General features: G+C 51.1%; 1 protein-coding gene across 3 annotated transcripts in view; it reads right to left on the bottom strand.

Moving 5' to 3' along the window:
• LOC127040383 (rho guanine nucleotide exchange factor 18-like) overlaps nt 1-21487 on the bottom strand; it is a 29987-nt gene extending 8500 nt beyond the window's left edge. Inside the window, exons 1-9 of one of the 3 annotated variants that reach the window (XM_050934490.1) lie at nt 21002-21487; nt 16379-16583; nt 15437-15551; nt 14103-14160; nt 13612-13656; nt 13165-13245; nt 12556-12661; nt 11647-11800; nt 3542-3901 (exon numbers count right to left, since the gene is read on the bottom strand). In XM_050934490.1, coding sequence (XP_050790447.1) covers nt 3858-3901; nt 11647-11800; nt 12556-12661; nt 13165-13245; nt 13612-13656; nt 14103-14160; nt 15437-15551; nt 16379-16583; nt 21002-21471 — 1278 coding nt within the window. In that variant the 5' untranslated portion in view covers nt 21472-21487 and the 3' untranslated portion in view covers nt 3542-3857. Of the gene's footprint in view, nt 1-3541; nt 3902-5109; nt 8114-11646; nt 11801-12555; nt 12662-13164; nt 13246-13611; nt 13657-14102; nt 14161-15436; nt 15552-16378; nt 16584-21001 lie in introns of those variants that run through there. The other 2 variants (XM_050934489.1, XM_050934488.1) reach the window with 2 other exon arrangements.
• Nucleotides 21488-22102: the final 615 nt, after the last annotated feature.

Raw genomic sequence — 22102 nt, forward strand, 5'->3', positions numbered from 1 at the left:
GTAACAACCAGCGCTGCAAAACTTTAGATGTAGACATGGCCAAAGTCTCTAAAGTGCCAAAAGTACTCCTGTTCTTTTTGCAGATACAGATTAACACAGCTGCTACTCTGAAATTCAGTTATAAGATTTGGAAATCTCTGTCACTGTTTGCAAAGGTACAGAGCTTGCCCAAGGATATGCTCACTACCTAATGGATCTGACCTAACAGAAATGAACTGTGAACCAAATACCTTTTCCTTGACATTAACGATTTCTCTGCTGTCAGACATGCTTAGATTCTTCAGAAACCAAAAAGGAAGCTTTTCTCTCCATATGAAATACAAGATTATTTCTCTAGCCTGACTCTATAGGAAATGCCATGTAGTTCATGATGAATGCGCTTCTGGAGGATTAACTATACAGGTATTTGTTTAAAAGTATGCCTTAAAACACTAATTTGCTGTAAACTCCATTTTGATTCACAGCACAAACGGTTAGAATTAAAATCACAAACTGTGCTTTCTAACACCAGTGCATCTAGGATTAGCCACTAAAACTCACCACCACATGCTTATGGAAATTAAGTTGTTCTTATGTAAGATCCATGAAATATTATAAAAACATTTTGATGTATCCATAGCCCAAGGTAGCTGAATAGACCTGAAGATACGCAATCAGCTTCTTTTGTTATTACCGGCAGTACACAGTTCCAGAAAAGGGAACTGTCTGTGACAATCTCACCAGGGAGATGGAGTTTCAGCTGAACTTGCAGCAGTTTCTGAATTCAGTAAATCCAGGCCATGTATCCTAATCAGTTCAGAACAGATTTAACTTTGTCCTAGTGGCTCCAGTGACTGGCACCTGTTTGTTCTGCTAACACCTAAACCAGCAGAGCAGAAGCAAAACTGTACAATCTGATGTAGCAGCAGGAACAATCTACCCTGAAAAGCAATGAAACCTGTACTTATTGAGTCATTTCATTTTCCTTATTAAGACTATTCTCTCTCCTAAAACAAGCAAGGGGATGTTTTCAACAAATTCTATCATAAATGTTAGATAAGTAGTTTTCAAATCACTCCCACCACCACAAAAAGCAATTTTTTTAAACACAAACTCAGTAACAAAACCGATTCAGATCAGGCACTTCGTTTCTTTATGAACTGCTGCAATACAAAATGAGCATTTTAACCTAAAATATATATTTTTTCTATTTCTAGTTTCTCAGACTCTTCAACTACAAATGCTGAAAGTGTGTCTAAACATGCTATTAAGAGCATTATGGAGTTATAGCTAAGGGAGTGAATTAGCAACTGAGACAATTACAAAAGATATTTAAAACATCTGATAGGTGAACAAAGTGGAAGTGCAGCACGCAATGTCTGATAGCTCCTGTTTGAGAGCCATATTCCATATATGTATTCTTGCTTTGCAGCTGTAAGTAAGAACCAACCAACCACTTAAGCAGAGTTTTTAACCTCAGTAAGGGAGATGTGCCAAAGACTCCAGGAAGTCCATTAGCGACCTTACTTTTGCTGCTGATTTTAGGTGGAAGAAGCCCAGATATTATGGTGACAGGCATGCAGTATAAAACTCTTAGACAGTACATTACTAAATTCTGCTTAGTAACTAAGGAGACTTGACACACATACACAGTCTGTGATACTGCAACACAAAAACAAAAAACTGCAATAAAAAATTTTCCTTTGAAAACTAAATACAGAGGAAAATTTATACAACTAATCCCACATATCTGACAGCAAGACAAGACACTAACTCTACTTATTTTTTTCATATTATTCTATTTATTTCATACTATAAAAACACTGAATAGGCAAAGAATACATATTCTTCCTGCAAGTCTGTTCTGAAGACTCATGTTCTACATAGATAAAAAAATAAAAGTCCTGTCTGACCTACAGGAAAAGTGAATTAACATGATCCATAAAGCAACTGCCCAAATATGAGAAAATAACCTCCCTCAAACATCCCAGATGGTCAACTTTCTAAGACAGGGGCTCATCTCCTAATGTCCCAACTTGATTATGTACATCACAACATAAAATCAACTAAAATAAGTTATCCTCTACTTTAGTAGACTATCAACTCCCAGAAGGGGTTTTTTACCCATGAAAGCTTAAGCCCAAATAAATCTTAGTCTTTAAGGTGCCACCAGACTTCTTTGTTTTTACTCAAGACAAGCTATAGAGACACAGTGCAGCAGCCCACAGAAAACGCTGGGAGTTTTTATCCTCCTAGCTACTGAAGAATGGGAAATGTGCTGTACCTACAATCACTGCAGCTAAAATACAAAACAGAAAAAGAAAACCCTTTCATTTACACAGATAGGCAGTACATGGGTGTCTCCACCATGAGAAAGCCACTGCCACACAACGAACAATCCTGCATAAGCAGGAGATACAAGACCCCCTGCTGGGGCTTTTCCACCCCTAAATTCTAAAAGGGATTTTCTGACACACTTCAAACCTCAATAAGGGGGTGAGGGATTCTAAACTTCTGGTTTCTTCTTTGGTGTCAGGGAAGGCTGCGCAGTAAATTGAAACCGAATGCGAGAATGCCAGGAGGACTCCTCAGAACGGCCCTAGGTAGGGGTGAGAGCAAAGGCCCCTCTAGCCCAGGGCCCTGTCTGCCGACAGCGGCCAGTGCCAGGTGCCCCAGAGCGAGGGAACGGGTCAGTCACCCCACTCCAGAGAGGGACGTTTGGCGAACGGCTCCGCCACCCCCGGCTCCCTCTCTGCTCTGCTCTGCAGCGGGCACGAGCGTTTCCCACAAAGCTGCAGTCCGAGCCCGGGGCGCTTCCCGCGGGGGCAGGCCGGGCAGCTCCGCTCACGCTGCCCGCCGGCCCCGGCCCCGGCCAGGCGCAGCCCCAGCCCCAGGGCCAGGCCCGGGCCCCCGGGGACGCGCTCATTGCAGGGCCCGCGGGGCAGAGCCTGGGCCGGGTTCGCCGCGCACCGCAGGGGGCAACGGGCCCGACCCAGCGGCGGCTGCGCTCACGGGCAGTGGCCGGGCGGCGGCGGTGGCGCGCGAGACCGGGGCGCCGACACCCCCGGCCCCGTCACTTACCGAGGGTCGCCGCCGCCAGGCAACAGGAACTGCCCCTATGACCCGGAAACAGAGCGCGGCAGGTAGAGGCGCCGCGCTGCGCATGCGCCAGGCTGGGGGGGGGTGTGTGTCTCTCACACACACACACACAGAGGGACTAGGAGTGGCGGGGGGTCGGGGTGTGACGGGGGGGGGGCAGGTTAAAGTCGGGCCTGAACCCCGAGGCTCGCAGAGAGACAGGCCGGTCAGCGATCCCCCCCCCCCCCCCAGTGCTGCGGGGAAGGGGCCTGGCGGGCCATGTCCCCATCACACCAGACCAATCGCAATGGCCTCTAGGCACTGCCACAATATACAATTTAAACCCAGCGAGTCAGCCTCCAAGGAGAGACCCACGTCTACACTGTGTACAGCGCCTGCGGCGGGCGTGGCAGCTGAGTGAGGCTCAGGCAGTGGCACTAAAACCGCAATGTAGACATGCGGGTCTGGGCTGAAGCCAGAGCTCTGGGACCCCTGAGGAGCTATATCTCTATAAGGGGCTCATCATAGCAGCTTGCAAACCCCGTGGGGAGGTAGAGCTGTAGGCCCAGCAGCATAGCAAGATTCAAGGCCAGAGCTGAGGTCAGCATGCAAGCTGCGTGCTCAGACCAAGGTTCCCAATCAGCAAGATGCTGTGCACTGTTGTTTTTCAGCACACTGGCTTTCATGTGCTGTGTAGGGCCACCTTAGCTCTGTGTTCATTAAACTTATTTATCAGTGAGATGCAAGACAGAAGGGTGAGGGGTTCTGGTCATTCTGTGAGGGTCATCTCAGCATTTCTTTCAAATGAGGAGGTTACCCTCCAAAGCCTGCGGGAAGCCAGGATCTGTAGGGAAAAGAACATCAATCTCATGGAGAACTGATCTCTCTAGGGCTTCTCTGAACCACATCAACACTCTTTCTCCAAGAGGTTGCAGGTTTAGAGCAGCACGTAATGAGGATCCATCCAGACTCACAAAGAATCCCTCACAGGCAAAGGAGAGGAATCCACAGGAGAATCTGTTTACCCATTCTATGGTTCCCTGACCATTTCCACTGGCCACTGCTCACAGTCTCTTTGCATGCTCAGACAGCAAGTCAGTTCCCTCTTCAAATACTTGAAACAATAGCATTTGTTTTTTATGAACATTTAGCATTTTATAAACAAGGCCAATAACTTATTTGAACCTAATCCTAGGGATGGATGACAAACTTTCTTCCTTTCAAAGAGCTACCTGACCTGTAGGAGCTTCTAGATAAACACAATCTTCACCAAAGGGGCTTTCCAGAAGCCCTGCCTTTCATCAGCAAAAGTCTATGACTAGGAACAAATAGCTAGGCTTTTAATTAATGGTGTTTAGTACCTCAGCTGACAGCTTTAGCAAGGTAGTTCATATGTTTGTGTAAAGATCATTTAGGGCTTTACTTTAAATGTGGTATTAATCATATTAAACTTATGATGCAATTTTCCATTCAATAAAGACAGCACTAAAGTGGTATTTGAAATCTTTGTCAGCTAAGACAATTGCAGCCAGGGGCAGGGCATCCTGCAGCAATGGAGACGTTTTTCAAGCAGAATTCAGCTATGAGATACAGTGTCCCTCATGCAGCCAGCAGCGTGGAAGGCATTAATATGAATATGTATTTCCAAAGCAACTATTGCCATAGAGCGAGACATTATACAGTAAAGGAAATTTAGTTTCCGCATTTGATGCAGAGCTTGTATGATGTATTATATGAATTAATACGTTCACTCTGCTGGAAATAAAAACAATCTATTTTTATTTTTGCATTATTGATAAGGATTCTGACAAGCAAGCTAATCCTTTGATTTCAGTACCTGGCTACTAAAATACCTGTAGGAAAAAAAACACAAGCTCGTGTATTCAAAGCTAAATAAGTTTAGGGTCTCAGCCTAGTTATCACAGAATCAATACACTAAAATCTGGAACTGTCCAGGTCTGCTCAGGAGAAGCCCAGGACTGCAAATCTAGGATGTTATTTGCATGACAGGATTTGGTTGTGTCAACAAAGCTGTGCAGGATTGACTGCAATGATGAGGAGAGTTGGGTGCCTCAGATGGTACTGAGGTGCATTAGCAAAGCTGTGTAGAAGCACAACTGAGAATGAAAATACTGTCCTTAACTATAAAGTCTATTTGTTTCTTGTGAAATGGTTCCAAAGCTGCATATACAAGTGGCTGAGACACAGCAGTATTTTGTTCAATCATTGTCTATGCTCAAACGCCATCGTACAGTGAACAAAGCATAATTCACCTACAGACTCATCTTATTATTAAAATATTTTCTTCTCTACTTGGATTCTGAACTGATCAGACACAAAGTTCTGAATGTCAATGATTAAACACGGCCCTAAAAGACCTGAGACACTTAAATTCATTTTGCCATCAGCTTTGTCAAACTGAAACAACGAACTCTCCTAGTTGTTTTCATAATACTAAGTTCAGTCGTGACAGACCAGATTCCAAGAGGGGACCCAGATATGACCAGGATTGAAAATAACTGCGTTTTGCCTAATGATGAGATGCAACTTTTTCACTGACCTTAACAAATGCAATCCTGCCCTACTCATATCCATTCAGAACACTGCTGTAAAGATCCGTTTCCTAGCCCTACCCTGACCATAACATCCCTCTCTTTGAATCCCTCCACTGCTCTTTCTCTATCACATCAAACAAACTGTTTGTCTTGACTTCATGACTTAGCACCAGCCTGCCAATCCTCTCTCATTCACTATTCAAATGTCAACGCCCACCTCTGATCTGCCCAGGATGCCAGCCTCCATCACTGACTAGCTACATTTTCAAACACACAGGCTGCCCTTTGCACTTGGAGCATGTTTAGTCTGATGGTGTGCTGAGACCACTGCCTATCATGCTGGCCTATACAGTCTGTTTCCTTGTATTCCCATACCCTGTCTCCATCTGTCGGCTCTTATATTAGACTTCAATTATAAGCTCTTTGCAGTAGAAACCATCTTTTTGCTCTGCCTTTGTACAGCACCTAGCCCTTTACTGGGGCTCCTAGGCTCCGTGGGAATACAAATAATAAATAACAATGAGGATACCATTTGGGGGTAAACAGAAGGCTGTCATCTGGTGACAGAATCATCCTAAGACACAGACTATATTTGTGCTTCACAGAGATGAGATACAGCCCAGACCGTGTCAGCAGGGCTAGTCCTAGACCAAATGGTGCCCCAGGCAAGGAGCATCTTCAGTGCTCTCCCTTCACTTGTTAAACTTTTGAATACCTTATTTTTTGTTGTATCTGTAGCCCAATTCATGACTTTGATGAATGATTTGCATGCATGATTTATTCCTGTGATATAAGACAATAAATTTGCATGCAAAGGTCCAGGAACATTCTAGGAGGTTAGTGAAAAATTAATCCACATATGGAATACATGAAACGTTTTATTTCAAACATTCTATTTTCCCAACAAAAACAGCCACCCTGAGGCTGGCACCCCCCACCCAGGCTTTCGCTTGCCCCTAAAACCAGCCCTGCGTGTCACTATAATTTTTCAAAATTGACACAGGAAAAACATCTGATGTTGGGGGCATGTGTCCTGTGGGCATCTGAACAACGTCAGTATAGTGAGTGTGCACAGCAACCAGTTCAAATACTGTGTCACCAAACCCAAATGAGGGTTGGATAGTGACAAAGGAAACAGCATTATCCTTCCAATGCTGTTTAATAATCTACACGATAAAACACTTGTTATTGGCAATGAACAAATAGGAGATAGGAAACAACCCAGACATGTCATCAAGAGAAGCTCCATCAGTATCAGGTGTGCTTATCCACTCCCCAGGCAGAGGAGATAAGATCCTGGAGCTGTGTCAGGCAAGGGAGGGAATAGGATCCTGAAACTGTTCCAGGGAGGGGCAAGTAAAAAAGCAATGCTGAACTGAAAGGAAAAGAAGATGAAAAGTAAAAAGGAGAAGCACTGAACAGAGTCATCTGACTGCAAGGAGCCAGCCTGCCTCCTTTCTCTAAACTCCTGGGGTTGCAATGAGCATCCACTAGGATGCAGATATGTGGCAGCACATTCCCAGTTAGGTTCCCTTCTTGAGTCAGCTTCACAGATTGCTTGAAATCTCGCCTTGTTTCGGCCTACAGCAATGTTAGCACAGTATCACCATGGCCTGGTTCTGCTGGTTGTTTTATTGGACTCTTGTCAGTAATCTCCCATTCCAAATGGGATTCCCAGCACATTTATCACTGTCACCATGTCACACTAGCCAAACCTTGTCTCTCTCTTTTCCCTAAATAGAAGCTTTTAGGCAGCTGTCTCTCTTTCTAGAAATGTCAAATTTCAAATTTACTCCTGGCTTTCAGAGTCCTCTGTCAGGGCTATTAGCAGAAGTTTCCTGTTGGAATTCACAGAACTCAGCCCTTTTCCAGGTCAAGCACTGCCTGCCTACATTAGCTGACTAGTGCTGCACTGGGGAGCCCAGGGCAAAAATGTGCAGACATCAATATATTAAACACAACTGGCAAGATGAGGGGTCACTTTAACATGTCAGAACCCGAGCATGGGACGAAGAAGAGACGCCTGAGCCTGTTTTCTTCTTCAGAAATTAATTCACCACTAGTGAAAGATGCTGGCGCAAGAACCCCAGAGACTGATGGCCACAGAACAGGTATAACATGAGCCAGAGCAATGCTCCCTCACCAATATTCCTCAGCCCAGCACTGGGGTCTAAGCAGGAGTTCATTCTCCAAGACCCATTGAGTCTCTCCACTGAGAGCAAGCAAGGGGTCAGACTGGGACAGACGGGCAATAGTGATATCAAGGTGAAAGGCTTTATATGCCATTGCTGATATCTGAGCCAGACAGTCCCCCAGCCTTTATGATTCACCAGGGTTTAGTGACATCGAATCTCAAAGAGGAGAAGAGCTCCCCTGAAATCTGCAAAGTGCTTTGGTCGCAGTTATAGAGTTCAGCATGTCCCTGGCAGGTAGATCTCTACAGACCCTCTTTCGTATGCCCATGGTACTGAGGGCTGCACACTGCCTCACACAGTCTTCACCTAGAACAGAGACAATCTTGCTGTAACACATTCAATGGCAAACCCTTGGCTCCCTTCCATGGCACAGCCGAGTTGGAGAGCTCTGCTCCTGGCAGTGGCTTCCTGGGATTCATCTAACTCCTGTTACATAAACATTGGGAGCATGTTTATGAGAAAGGATTCATTTAGACACACCACCTTTTCTACACTTGAGAATGGGGGCTGTCTCTGTCTAGACTCTAGTGATGGGGTCCCAATTGCTGCAGAGGACCCACTTAGTTTGAATTCTAGTCAGTCCTGCTGGCATTTCACTTCTAAGGACTTGTCTACACTTACGGCACTGCATCAGTGCTGCTTAGTGAAGACACTGACTTTGCCAATGGGAGAGCATCTCCTGTCAGGGTAGGTACTCCACCACCCTGAGAGACGGTAGCTATGTTAACAGGAATAGCCCTTCTGTTAACAGAGCACTGTCTATACCAGGGGTTTGGTTGATATAACTATGTCACACAGGGGTGTGGATTTTCCACCAGGGCTTAGTCTGTGAATCACCCGCATTCCTGAAACTGGGGCTCCATAAAATGTTCTTTAGTCATGCCCTGAACCCCACGTGGTTCTAAGCTGGCACCCAGCTGCCTGCCTCGCCTCCCTCATTAAGGGACTTTTTACCTTAGGGTGTCCCACATTCCAGGCTTGGCTGGTGCGATCTCATGGAGAGTGGGAGGCAAGTATGTTTTCTGTGGAGCTATTTAGGATGATTTCCTCTTTCATAGCATGGATTAATGTTACTAACAACAAACTGACTCCTCTTTGCCTTTCTGAATTAGGAGCACAGGTCCTGCTATGCTTCTTACTTAAAGGGGCAGGGCTCTGATTCTCACTGGCAATCCAGGTCATAGTCTACTCAGAGTAGCTACTAGACCATCTGTGCCCATGGGAAACAAGAAAGACTTGAGGCCTCTTACCCAGCCCTCCATCCCTTCTCTTTCTGGCCTCCCCTGTAATTTGCTTGCTCATCTATGTCACTAAACTTGTTTTCTCTTCTGCCATGTCGTGGCACTGCTGTTAAAACGCTGTCAACACAGAAATAGCACCAGCAGCAGGCAGGTCTGGGACTACAAGTGCAGGCTCCTCACTGCTTTTACTGAGCAGGAACAATAGGAACAGCCAATGTGAGGGGCAGGGGGCCAATTCTGAGAGGGTGGAAAATGGTCTATTGCTCCAGGACTGCCACCTGGCCAGCATCGGTATCACTGCTAAAGAAGAAGGAGGTCACTCTGGCTGTGCTGCTGCAGGGGAGGGAGAGGGACCAAAGCGCTGCCTATCCAAGGGCCACATCACAGGAGCCCCAGGGCCATTCCTAATTTGCATAAATTGAGCCAATGGTGTAAGCTTTCATCACTGACCCACAGGTGCAGCCTGCAAAGATTCCAGGTCCCAGCAGCTGTCCAGCCCAATCTGAATGCTGGTCTCTCCACAGCCTGCAGCATGCTGGGCTCAGTCCTGGTCTGGGTGGAGATGGGCCTCTAATAACAGCAGCTGTCATAGAGCTCTCTTCAATGACTTGACCTCCTGCCAAGGTAACCTGAGGGGAACACCACGCAAGAACAAACTCTCGGAGCCCCAGCCCACCACACTATGTTAACCAGTGCAGCACAATGTTCCTAGGCACCCAGGAACGCCAAAGGAGACTCACAGAGTCCCAGTGAGATTCAGAGTCTCTCTCTTGTGCCAGGGTCTGGTGTCTGCATGTTCATGGGAGATGCAAGATCACAGATCTCCTACAGCACAGCTCAGATTCAAGCTTTGTGCAGCTCCAGCTCACACACGGCCCGGGGCACTTGCTCTAGACTGCGACACACTGAACCATGTACACATCTAGATGATCCAGGCATTGGGCTCTCCTACACAGCAGACCAGAGCCTGAGCCCCTAAGGCACGCCAGCCTGGGGAAATGAACCCAGGATCCCAACGGCAGTGAAAAGAAACTTGGCAAGCAGTGGCACAGGTCTGAGCTCCCGAAGGAGGTTTGACCTGAGTATCAAGGTGGAATCTCCTGCCTGGCAGCACAGAGCACTATACCCTAAGTCACTGCTGATGTAACTCATTGGAAAGTCAAGATCCCAGCACTCCAGGGCCTCACTGTAACCATGTCACCCCTCCTGCATGGGAGGAACTCCCTATAAACATCTGCTAAGCCACTTTCTGGTCCTCCTTCAAACCCCTCCTTGACATTTCCTCAGCTGTTATACCTACAACACACGCAACAGCCCGGCAGCTGGGGAACTCCAATTGCAGCTTCTCAGGCCGACCAGCAGCGTCTCAATCTTTCCTTGGGCACCTTGTCTCTGCCTGTATTCCTCTGTCTTACCTGTAGACTGTAAGCTCTCTGGGGCAGAGGCCACCTGACTGTTACCTGTTTGTGCAGCTCCCAGCCTCTAGGAGCTACCGCAATACAAAATAATCAGAGCTTGTGTTACAAACCCGGCTAGAGGCCCTGTGCAAGCTGGTCCACCTGTGTCTGTAAAAGCCCCTGTTACACCTCAGTGCCAGACCGAGGCGCCACAAAGGAAAAGATGCTTCCCATGAAGAGCGCATGAGGTGACCAGTCCTTTCCTCCCCCTTAAAGGGCGTTACTGACCTTGAGCACCTCTGAAGATCCCTCGCTTGGGCGTGAGCTTTGCCAAGGGGCATGGGGTGCAGAGAGAGAACCTGCCATTTCCAAACTCCTGCTGCTCCCTCTGGAAGGCCAATGTTCTGCAGTGCCCTGAGTGGCTTCACCCGCGCACCAAGCACAGGAAGCAGGGGGACGAGGCCCAGGGGTGAGAACATGCGTAGGATAAAGTCCTGTCTGCCCAGCACATTCCACAGAGGAGAGCCCTCCCCCCCCCACAGCCTAGGGATGTTTTCCTCTCGCTTTAGATGCACTGAGCTTGTCCTGCCTCTGCACAGGGTTAGCACTCTCCATGCAGCCCCACAGTGGAGGGCCAAGCCCCAGTGTGTGTGTGTAGGGTATGGGGGGAGAAAGCATTTCACTTTGGCTTTGGTTAACTAAGCCCTGGATGTTTTTTTGACTCCCCATGTTTGTTCCCACATCACATGTGGAGCTGAAACATCTGTGTCTCTGGGAAGGAAAGACTAGGCCCAGGCAGCCCAGAGAGGCTAGCCCCAGGCAGGCCCAAAAATGCTCTCAGGGCTACTCAGAAAGGACAGAGCATTTCCTGACCTTCCCTTTTTTGTTAATCTAAAATTTAAAGAAACAAATTGACCCTGAAGTCTCCTTTGGGAAAGAGACAGGAGATGCCTGGGCAGCTAAGACCAATGAGAATGAACAGGGTGCCATGCCCTGGAAGTCTGGGAACAAAGCGGGTAGGCCAGGCTTCCTGGGTACAGCCAGGCCTGGCAGGAATCGGGGGTACAGCCAAGCCAAGCCAAGCCAGGCACAGATGGGGGAGCGGGTACAGCCAGGCCAGACAGGAAGCACAACCAGGCCAAGCCAGGCCAGAAGGGAGGGTGGACAGGTACAGCCAGGCCATGGTATCAGCCATACTCACTCAGGCACTGCAGACCATTTTTATTCACCAGAGGTTTGGCGCACAGTGAACAGCTGGTGAAGCTGGAGAACGTCCCTGGCACCAGCTGGTGCCCATTGACCCTTTTCCTCTTTTGGCTCTTTTCTCTCTCTTTTGGTTGGTCTTTGTTCTTACCCTAGAAGGGGGAAAGCAGTGTCATGGCACAGTGTAGCAGGAGTTCGCTATGGGTGCGCACGCACACACCCACGTGCACACACCCAGCTGACCCCTCACACACACACACACACACACACACACACACACACACACACACACCCCTGATCCCTCAGCAGGCACGTTGGGCTCATTAGTGCTAGTTCAATTGTGTGGTTAGTGCTTGGCCCGCATGTGTTCCCCAGGGGCTGAGCCAGCCCCAGAGTCTCTGCAGCCCCGCTAGGGTGGGTGCACTTGTGACCGAGGGCAGGATGCAGTCTGTGTGCAGCAAAACATCTGCACTACACCCTAGAATATAAATTCACACCTGCTCCCTGCCCGGGGGTTGTTGCCTGGGTAGGGCTGTGCCCCAGACAGGGTCCATGCACTGGAAAGAGGACAGCTTCCCCAGGGCAGCCCAGCAGCCAGCCCTGCCAGACCCCTCCTCACCCTTGCCCCACACAGGAGGCCATGCTGTCATCTGGAGGAAACATCCTCCCTGACTGGAACTCCTCACACATTGGGCAGCCCATTCTGGAGCAGCCAGGACATGTCCTGATCAAATCTGGCCCAGGGCAGAGCCCAGGGAGCGACACTCCTAGCAGGTGGTATTAGGGGCTGGGCTGCTGTCGTGTCCCACAGCAGCCCAGCTAGACCCTACCCTAGACCCCGGGGAGCTTACGTCCTCTCTGGTGACAGTGCTGAAAGCCCCTCATGGGTTCTGCTTTTCTCCCTCACCTTATCCTTCTGCCAGGACCCAGTGACACGGCTCCGCAGGGAACTCAGCCGGCGCTTCACCTTGGTGCCTCTCTCAATCTTATCACTCTTCCCATTGTCCTCAGCCCTGAAACAAGCCAGGAAAGGAGTCTCATCTAAAGGGAAGACAAAGGGGGTGGGAAGTGCCAAGGAAGCCCTGGGACAGGCATGTGTCCCATGCACAACGCCCCCAGGAAAGACTCCTGATGGAGCTCACTGTCAGGCCCCCCGAGAGCCCCCCAACATTGAGTTCCCCAAATCTCATGAGCTTCAGTCACCTCCCACATCTGCAGCCTTGTGATGAAGGTGCTGAGCTCTCTGGGACCTGGGTTCAAGTCCCAGCTTAGCCAATGACTTCCTGCATGTCCTTGGGAAAGTCACTTCCCCTCCGTGACGCAGCACTTGTCTACAAGAGGAGGAGAGTAACCCTGCCGCCTATTTGGACAGTAAGCTCCTTGGGGCAAGGGCTGCATCTGTGCAGCACCCAACACAATGAGGCCCTGATCCTGCCTAGGGCAGCTGGCTGGGATGCCTGAATAGGTGGGGAGTTGGGATGGGGTTGTGGGGCACCCATGCCAATGGCTCACTTACTCATTAGACAGAAACTCGAACCATGTAAGGTTCTGCTGGGATTCGTTGCTGCCCTCGGCTGTGCAGGCCCCTTGCTTCGCCCTGCACAGTGGAACAGGACAAGGCATCAGACTGGGAGGAAGAGTAAACTGCCCCAGAGCTTCTGAAGGGAGCAAGTTTTGCCTGTCCAGGGGTACCCCAGCAGGCTCTGCACACCCTGTTGGGGGGTTGGTGTGGGGCAGTTCCCATGTAGGTGCCTGGCAAGCCCTGCACACCTGTTCCCAGGATGGTGCTAGGGGCCATGTACACTGTGGATGTCAGCTCCTAGGAAAGTCTTGGGTGGATCCTGGTGGGCCTTGTGCACTCTGGGGGGTTGTTGCATGGGAGCTGCCCCAGGGGCATTGGGAGGTAGGACAGCCCATGAGACTTATCCAGCCCCCAGGTCCCCTCTCCCAGCCCCACACTCACCCATGAAATTGTTTCAGCTCCTGCAGCACCTGCTGGACGATCAGCCTGCCATGGAGGAGGAAAGGGGTTAGGAAGTCGCCCCAGCAGCCACTGCTCCAAACTCCCACGCAGCCCAGGCCCAGCCCAGGACAAGATTCATGCCTAGGGGTAGGTAGCAAGAGCCAGCAAAATGCTTCCCTCGTACCCTGGTGACTAGGAAGGAGCAGCTGATGGGGGGAGCATGCTAGCTACGGAGACCCACCTGCAGGGTCACACTGTGCCTCACACAGCATGAAACGCCAGCTGTTTGGCTGACAATCTCAGTGAGCCCAGGACGCATCTCAGAGCATCCCCTGGGTCCAGGGCGCGTCCCAGAGCAGGCACTGCCACGGCTCATGGCACTGCTGTTTCTTGCTCTCTTACAGTTAGAGGCTGAATCCAAATCCCCAGCAACTCAGAAGAACTTAGAGAATCACTGACCCACCCCCTGCTCCAGGATCACTGACACCTACACGTGGTCTGGGGCCACATGGTCCTTTTCAGTCGTCTCCAGCGCAGGCGGTTCAATACCTGGAACCCAGGGAGAACATGGTCAGTGGGGATGCCAGCTCCCTGGGCTGTCCCTTGGCAGAGAGTCACTTTTCAAGCTAGGTACAATTAACCCTGGGCCTGCTGGGCTCCCACGCTCCCTTTAACGGGGAAGAAGGGTCGCTGTGGAGTCTGCCTTGGTTTCCCAACCTGTCCCTTCTTAGCTCCATTCCCTCTCTGCCTCCTTCACATGCTCCTTGAAATCGGAGGGCAAGAGCTCAGTTCATCACATATGTCCCAAGCTACTTGACCTCCTGCACTACTTCTCCAATGCATCCTCTTTCTGCTCCCTCCCCATCTTTTCCCAGCTGAGGGCCGGAGATACACACAGATTGCTTGATGGCAGCCTGGTGGGCTCATTAATGGAGATTTCAGCAACAGGCTCCCTAGGTGTGGACAAAACAGAGCTCCCGTGAGGTGGGAAGCTTTGGAGGTGACAGGCCATGGTCAAATCCTGGTGTTCTCATGAGTTCCTCGTGCTCTCGAACGAGTTTTGTCTCGTCACCCTGCTCTGAAGCAAGGGGTTTCTGAATGGGCAGGAGTCAAGAGGAAGCAGCTCTTTCTGGGCAGGGATTGTGTTTCAGCAGCTTTTCCTGGGGAACTTCGCAAAGGGATCATAAACCCCAACAGGATACCCAGCCAGGTGATGGTCAGTTCTCTCTCTAGCCTGCCTAAAGCCTGTCCAATCCAGGAATGAGAATCTCTGCGATTCTGCTCTAAAGGCTGCGCCCTGCCTTGGTTTATCCCATCCCAGGCAGGCTCAGTACTTGCTGGCTGCACATCACTGGCTGTTCTGGAAGCTGGGTTGCCAGGGGAAGCCTGCACTGTGCCCCTGACAGGCGGGACTGAGGCTCATGTAGAAACTGTGTTGTTCGGATGCTGCTTTCTGTCCACAGGGCACTGTTTGTTGTTGTGTGCAACCAGGGATCCGACACCACACTCAGCCACGGACACGTTCTGTGGCAAGGTGTCATTGGAGACAGCTACGACGTGTCATACCACAGTAACAGGGGCTATGGAAATTCCTTAGATCAGACTCACGGTACGTCTACACTGGGGCTGTAATTTCTGGCTTGGGAAGACGTAACCACACTAGCTCTGACTCAGCTAGCATGCAACAAACAGTGTAGCTGAAGCTGCCCGAGTCCATACCCAGGGCTGCACAGACTTCAGGATTCTCCACAGGATCTCTTGCAAGCGCACATTCCTAAGACTACATCTGTACAATTAACCTATTTCATGCCAGGTATTTACTCACCTTTGGCAACTGGGAGCGACACCTCCAGGTTGTGAGAGATTTGAGGAGAAGAAACCTTGTTGCAGGTGGAAGGGACAGACTTTGTCCTCAGTCTCTTCCCATTGCTGCCATATTCCTGGAAAAGACAAGAATCAGCAACGCTGCAGGGGCACATGGTTTGCACCGGTCCTGAGCACCAGCAGGGTTCTGCTGATGACCCCACCCCACCGTCTTGGTGGAAGTCACAGCCAGATAGTTACCACACAGTATAAATCAGGGCCTCCCATCAAAACCGATTACACTGGAAACAAACCCTTGGAATAGGCTGACATCCCATGCACTCTTTGGTATTTAACCAGAGTTATGATCACAGCACATGCTGGAAAAGCCATCTATTTACTAGAGTTTCTGTGGAGGGCTGAGGGTCTGGGCTTTAGGATGGCATGGAAGAAGTATATGCTGCTGTGATATCTGCTGTCTACCAGCTGGTTCCATGCCTAGAACTTTTGTACAGGTCTCCTTTTCACATATAGTGAATAGAAAGAAACAAAGATATTGGGTGGAGCTGCTAATCAGGAGACCTGGGCTCTATTCCTAACTGGCTTGAACTCTCAGTGACCTCTGCATCAGGTTCCCCATCTATAAGATGGGGGAGATGTCCCTACTCTCCGGGGCTCTGATGGGGTCTGTGAGCTTCACGGCACAGAAGGTGCCAAGTGACCCAAGTTATTATTACGCAGGAACATGCATCTGTGACCCCTCGGGGCCCAGGGGCTGGAGCAGTTTGTCCCAGAGCAGAGCGAGGACACAGTTGAGGATTCACAGGTGCTGAGGTCCCTGGGGGTAGTGCTGTCAGGAACAGAGCCTGGAGAGACAGGGCATAGGTTGAGCCTGCATGTCCTGCAGTCCAGCATCTCCCCCTCCCCACAATGTGCCACGGGCATGGCTTTCACGCCCACTCACTGTGTCCTCGTGATCGGGCACGATGGCGAAGTTCAGGTGCAGGGGCTCTATCTCCACTTTGATCAGAGTGCTGCCACTGCCTCCCCAGGCCTCCACCCCAGTTGTGGGCAGCTCCAGGGACACACAGGGAGCCAGGCAGGGCAGGATCCTTTCGAGCTCTTCTTGTTCCAGGTCACTGGCCATCTCGGAGGCATCCAGGCTTAGCCTAGTTCAGGGAACAGAAGCCAGCTCAGACCACAGGAAGGCAGCAGGGGGCTGACAGAGGACACCGGTCTGTGCCCTCCTCTACAGCCACCAGTCCAAGGGCCTCATCCCTAGGGACAGACAGGAAATCCAGGCCCAATTCTGCACCAGACCTGTCTGTCCCACAAAGGCTGTTGGCCCTCAGTGACGGCCCAAGCCAGTGATTCGTGCTGTTAGCCTGTGGATGGTGGGCAGAGGCTGGCCATACAAAGCCACACCTGTGTCTCCATTCAAGGGAAGCCAGCTGAGGACAAGAAAGGCCTGTTACAGGTACCAACTACATTGGGCAGCAGCCTGGGGGTGACAGATAGGGCAATTTCCTGCCATAGCCTGGAAAAAGCGTATTTGTGAAGGTATAAAGTGTACAATCCCTTTGGGGTCTGACGCCTGCATCTGGCTGCCTGCAGGCTCTGCCCGCTGCACCTGAGAGGAGAGCAGAAACTTAATTAGCTGATCTTTATAAGAGAGGGAGAGACTCCAGAAAGCTGAGGGGAAGGGGGTGCCCCTAACGGACCGCTGCTGGAAACTGTGGGAAGTCCTGGATTATTGAGGCTCTGAGGTCAGAGCCAGGAATTTTGGGTTGCTGAAGCTATTGGTGTGAGGGCCAGATGTGGGGAAGGGACCTCTCCGCCTGCACAGACTTTGAGGGAAGAATCCATGCGGTTTGATTTGTTTTGTTCAGAAGGGTTAAAATAAACAGCAAACCTTGCTAGAAACGGCTTCCCTGGATTCTCTGAAGGGAGCTCAGACAGAATGACCCCAGGCAGCAAGCTGGCTCTCCAAGAGCAAAACCTGGCCTGGTAAGTAGGAGGAGGGTGCTAGAAGATAGGCCCCAACCCTTCACAGCTCTGAATTAAGTTTAAGTTATCTGCGGGTTAGAGTCCACTGTATTGAATGCTAAATTTATGGATTATTGTGGAATAGGAAGCAACTTCTTTAAGGGGCGATGTGGCCAAAGTAAACCCTGTGAAGTGTTGTGAGCCTCAAAGGAGTCTGTTCTAAACAACAGGCCAGACACGGAGGCTCTTTTGGGACAAAGGGAAGTGGGTTCCTAGGAAATGCCTCAGGGTGTGGGGGGGTGAATGTAAATTCACACCATCAGACCCAGCTGTGCCTTGAGGACAGAACCACTGTCTGCTAATTACTACCCTGGAATCTGAGGAGCTAAAGCCTGAACTGTAGAAAGGAGAGCGTGACCGATTCATGGTGGTTCTTGTTTTGAGCTAGACCCCTTACTTGTAACCACATAAAATCCCTGGGGGTTTGAAGGACTGTCTGCCGGCCAGAGCCCTGGCTGGCATTAGGGGTGATCTCTGGTGAGCTCATTAGCCTGCTTGTAGGCTCTTTTAGTGTTTTTAATATATTTTCTCTGTACTGCTTTCACCTTAGAACTAAACGCACTTGCTTGGAAAGAGCTGAGTGGTTCTCAGAGTTATGCTGCTTATAGCCTCTGTAGAGAAAGCACCGTGCAGAAGCTGACTGCTTAGGCCATCTGATTGGCTGGGGCTATCACCGTGTAGAACCGTGCAGCCTGGGCATACCCCAGTCAGGAGGGAGAGAGATGCGGGTCTCTGCCCAAGAGAGGTGAGGCCTGAGGAGCTGGGAGCCTAAAAGTGTGTGACCTTACTGGACCACAGAGGGGGACACTGGTGCAGTTGGCCTGAACTGTGACACTGTGTTAAAGAGTCACCAGAACGGACACACCTACACACACAGTCCCTTGCACAGATGTGCTGCTACAGGGGACTATGCAGCAGGAGACGGAGTTGAGCTTGCATTTACACTGCAGCTGTTTCCACCACCAAGGAGATAGCAACCAGGTTTGCTTGCCCAAATCCCACATATGCATGCAAAGGAGGGATTATTGCAGGGCCAGTTTAGAACGCAACCAGAGGTGGGGATGGAGAGAGCGTGGGCGGAGGACCAGGGTAGATGATGCAAGAGATAATAACTATGCCACAGCTGCACCTTCCAGGGTTCTGGTTACACTGCGTAACTCAGAGCAAAACCAGAGTGATCTGTTGAGTCCCTACAATCAGAGGGATTATGATAATTTGTCTAGAGGCTCCAGCCCAACTTTACCAGCCACTGTAACCACCACCCCCAAAATGATGGGGGACCCCATGGTAAGCATAGATGGCATCTGTTATGCCCAGTCACAGTGCCCAGAGCTATGCCCTCTGTGGTGCATTTGGTGCATCACTCTAGAACGTATAGATCAGCTTTTCTAATTATCAGCATGTCCATGACCTGCCCATACTCCTGCAGGACAGACTGTGCCAGCAAACACTGCTGACACCTGCCCAGCCCCTGTGAGGTTCTGGGACAGACATGGGCAGCTGCCCAGGCAGCATGGCTGACTCAGTTTGAATGCTGTACTCCTGTTGGCTAAAACACCATCAAAATCACATTGGGCTTTCCCTTTGAAAAAGCCTGATTTTGCAGGCAGGGAGCCACTGCCATGAAACTGCCCTGTAAACCCTGCCACCACACACTTACAGTGGAGGCTGCTAAATAGGCAGGACAAAGAAATTCTCTTTCAGGGGCCACAGACCAGGATAACTCTCCCATGTCCCCCAAGGCCCTGGTGATTCCTAGTGTGCTGAGGGAAAGCACTGTCAGGATGCGAGCCACATAAGAGTGAGTGATGAATAGAGACCAATGGAAAATCTGACGCTACCTTGTGGGACCTAGGTGCTGATCCATGTCACTTGGCTCCTGCTAGCCAGACACAGGTCCTGGGAGAACCAGACATTCCCCTTCTCCACATATCGTAAATCACCCAGAAAGGGGACTGACCAAGGCTGTGGCTTGCTGCCAGCCGCCTGTGCACTAGGTCACATGCTCCTGCCACAGTGTAAGCCGTGAATGATACACGGCACATGGAACAACAATAGGTCTTAGGACCAAAGCCTGTGCCTGATAAAGAACTGCCAAGATCTCAGCCCAAGATAATTCCAGGGCACCTTATAAGGAGGAAGAGATAAAAATAGTCGTTGCTGGCTCACAGCTCCCTCCATGCCGGCAGCCAGATCAATATGTTCGTCCCAAGGGGACACAAGTTCACAGAAATCCTGCCCAGAGGCCTGTGTGTGACAGAGCACATGTGGAGGAGGCAGCTCCAGGCCTGGCTCAGCCTTACCCACAGAACACCCGCTCTCCAGCCACAGAAACCCAGAGGAGTATGTGGCCTGCCAGGGAGGACAGGGTCAGTGCTGGGATCACATGGGCAGGCTTCCTCCAGGGGAGAGCAGCTGGTTTGGCAGAGCTGTCCACCCAATACCTCCTGCTGGCTCGGCCAGAGCTGAGGGGACAAGGATGGGCTGGTGCCATTCTCCAGAGCTTCCCCACTGGGGCAAAGGGATGCAGGCAGGGACCCCACTCATCCCAGGAGGGGAGATCCCCTTTCCAGCTCCTGGGCCTGCTGGGAAGGGCCTTCTTGCTGCTGCTGCTGCTCCTCGCCAAGCGGCTGATGGTGTAAAGCCTGTCCCAGCCCCCCACACCCAGGCCTCCTGCAAGAGTTTACATCCCACACAGCACAGGGAGTGAGAGGCTTCCAGGCCTCCCTTGGCAGAGGCTGACTAGGGAGGGGGACCACCCAGCAGTAGAGAGAGATCTGGGCTGCCTGAGCATTCTAGCCAAAGCACTGCACAGGCCTTTGCGGCTCTGGGTGGGCTGCGCCAGCCAGCCTCTTGCAGGGGGAGGAGCAGAGATGTCGGCAGAGAACAGGCCTACTGGATGGGTGGCTCAGGGAAACCCGGGGAATTGGAGTCCTTTCCCTGAATGTTTATTGGAGCTGGGGTGTCCTGGGGCAGAACAGAGACGGCACAGTCACTGTCAAGCCAGCAGCAGCAGCTCCAGACTGGTCCTGCCACCTCCAACTAGAGGGGAGCTTGGCCCCAGGGCCCAGTCTGGTGCCTGCAGCGAACAGCCACAAGCCAGCGCTCAGCTCTGGGGAGTTCTGGCTGGGGAAGGAAGCAGCGTCTTGGGGTTGCCAGCTCCTTGAGACACTGGGCTTACAGCAGCTACACTGAAAAGCCTGTGGGGACATGGGCCTCTGGTAGTCAGGGATCAACTTCAGACCCTTGGGTGCCATACGTAGCCACAACATGAATAACCAAGGGAAAGACCCGTAACTGCCCCCTTCTCAGTCTCGGGAAGCCCAGAAGTGGGACACCAGCCCCACCCCCAGCCTAGGGGAGTTTTTTTGTCACACAGCAAGTGCAGGTGCATCCCAGACCAAAGAAGCGGCAGCCCCTTTTTACCTGCCGGGGGCTCGAACCCTGATTTCAGATGTCTGGAAAGGTGCTGTTTTCACCGCATCCTCTCTCCCTCCTTCCCCCCACAGGCCCCACACAAGCTTGGCTGAGCCTGCCATACCTGCGCTCGCTCTCTGTAGGGGACACGGGGCTTTCCCAGCTGTGCCTCCGTGAGGTGGACACGGATCTCATTAGCGCGGGGAAGGACTGCTCATCCTCATGCAGCTCCAGTCCTTTACCCTGCTCTGCCAGGCACCCCCTCACAGGGGGACTGTCCTGGGGCCCTGCCACACAGGAGCAAGCAGAGTCACTGTTCAGGAAATGGCAGCTGGTCTCCCTGTACTGCACTGAGCCAGAGATGGGATCGGGGCGGGCAATGCCCACAAGTGTTCGCCCCAAGCCTCCAGGTTTCTCTTCCAGTACAGGAGAGCTGTGCACCACCTGGCCTGTCTGTACTGGCAGCATTGCCATTGCTGGAGTCGCGCTGGCCTCTGGCAGGTTCGGCAGCCCCAGGTCTCTGTAATACTCGGTGCCGTGGAGAGCGAAGTCTATGGAGAGGAGATCCTCAGTGCTGCTGTGCACATCACCCATCAGGGCATCCGGCTCCAGAGACGAGTCTTCCTGCCAAGGGAGCAACAGCTTAATACCTTGGGAAGAGACCAGGCAGAGCAGAGCATGGCTGGGGCAGACCACACTGCCCAGGCCTCAGAAAGGGGCACGGGCCCACTCCCACTAGATTCCCTTTCACCTCTTGTGACAAACCAGGAGACAGCTGGGCCCATCCAAAGGCAGCTAATCCCTCCCTCTGGGGCTTTGGAATATTAACACTTAACATGTTATCCCTGACACCTCGGAAAGACACCAAGCTTCCAGCTCACCTTCCCCTGTGGGGGGGAGATATCACTGTGACATGTGACACACAGGGACCGGAGTGACACGGGGGAAGAGGCACAAAGGGCTGGAGTTAGGCTTTCCGATGAGTATGGCTGATCACCTCGCTGGCTTTGAGGACTGGGACGTCTCAGATGTGTGAGATTTTTGTGGTGCTGCCTGAGCCAAGAGCAGGGCTCTGGTACCTCTCTGCACTTTGCCTCAGGGCAGTCACTGCGTGCCCAAAGCAGGGCAGTCACTGGTCTCAACACTGGAAGGGAAAGAGCAGGGCACAAAGGGCTTCTCTGGTGCGTGAATTGTGCTGCCACCTTAGCACAGGAATGCCTAATAC

The sequence above is a fragment of the Gopherus flavomarginatus genome, chromosome 24, assembly GCF_025201925.1.
Source record: "Gopherus flavomarginatus isolate rGopFla2 chromosome 24, rGopFla2.mat.asm, whole genome shotgun sequence".
Classification (NCBI taxonomy): domain Eukaryota; kingdom Metazoa; phylum Chordata; order Testudines; family Testudinidae; genus Gopherus; species Gopherus flavomarginatus.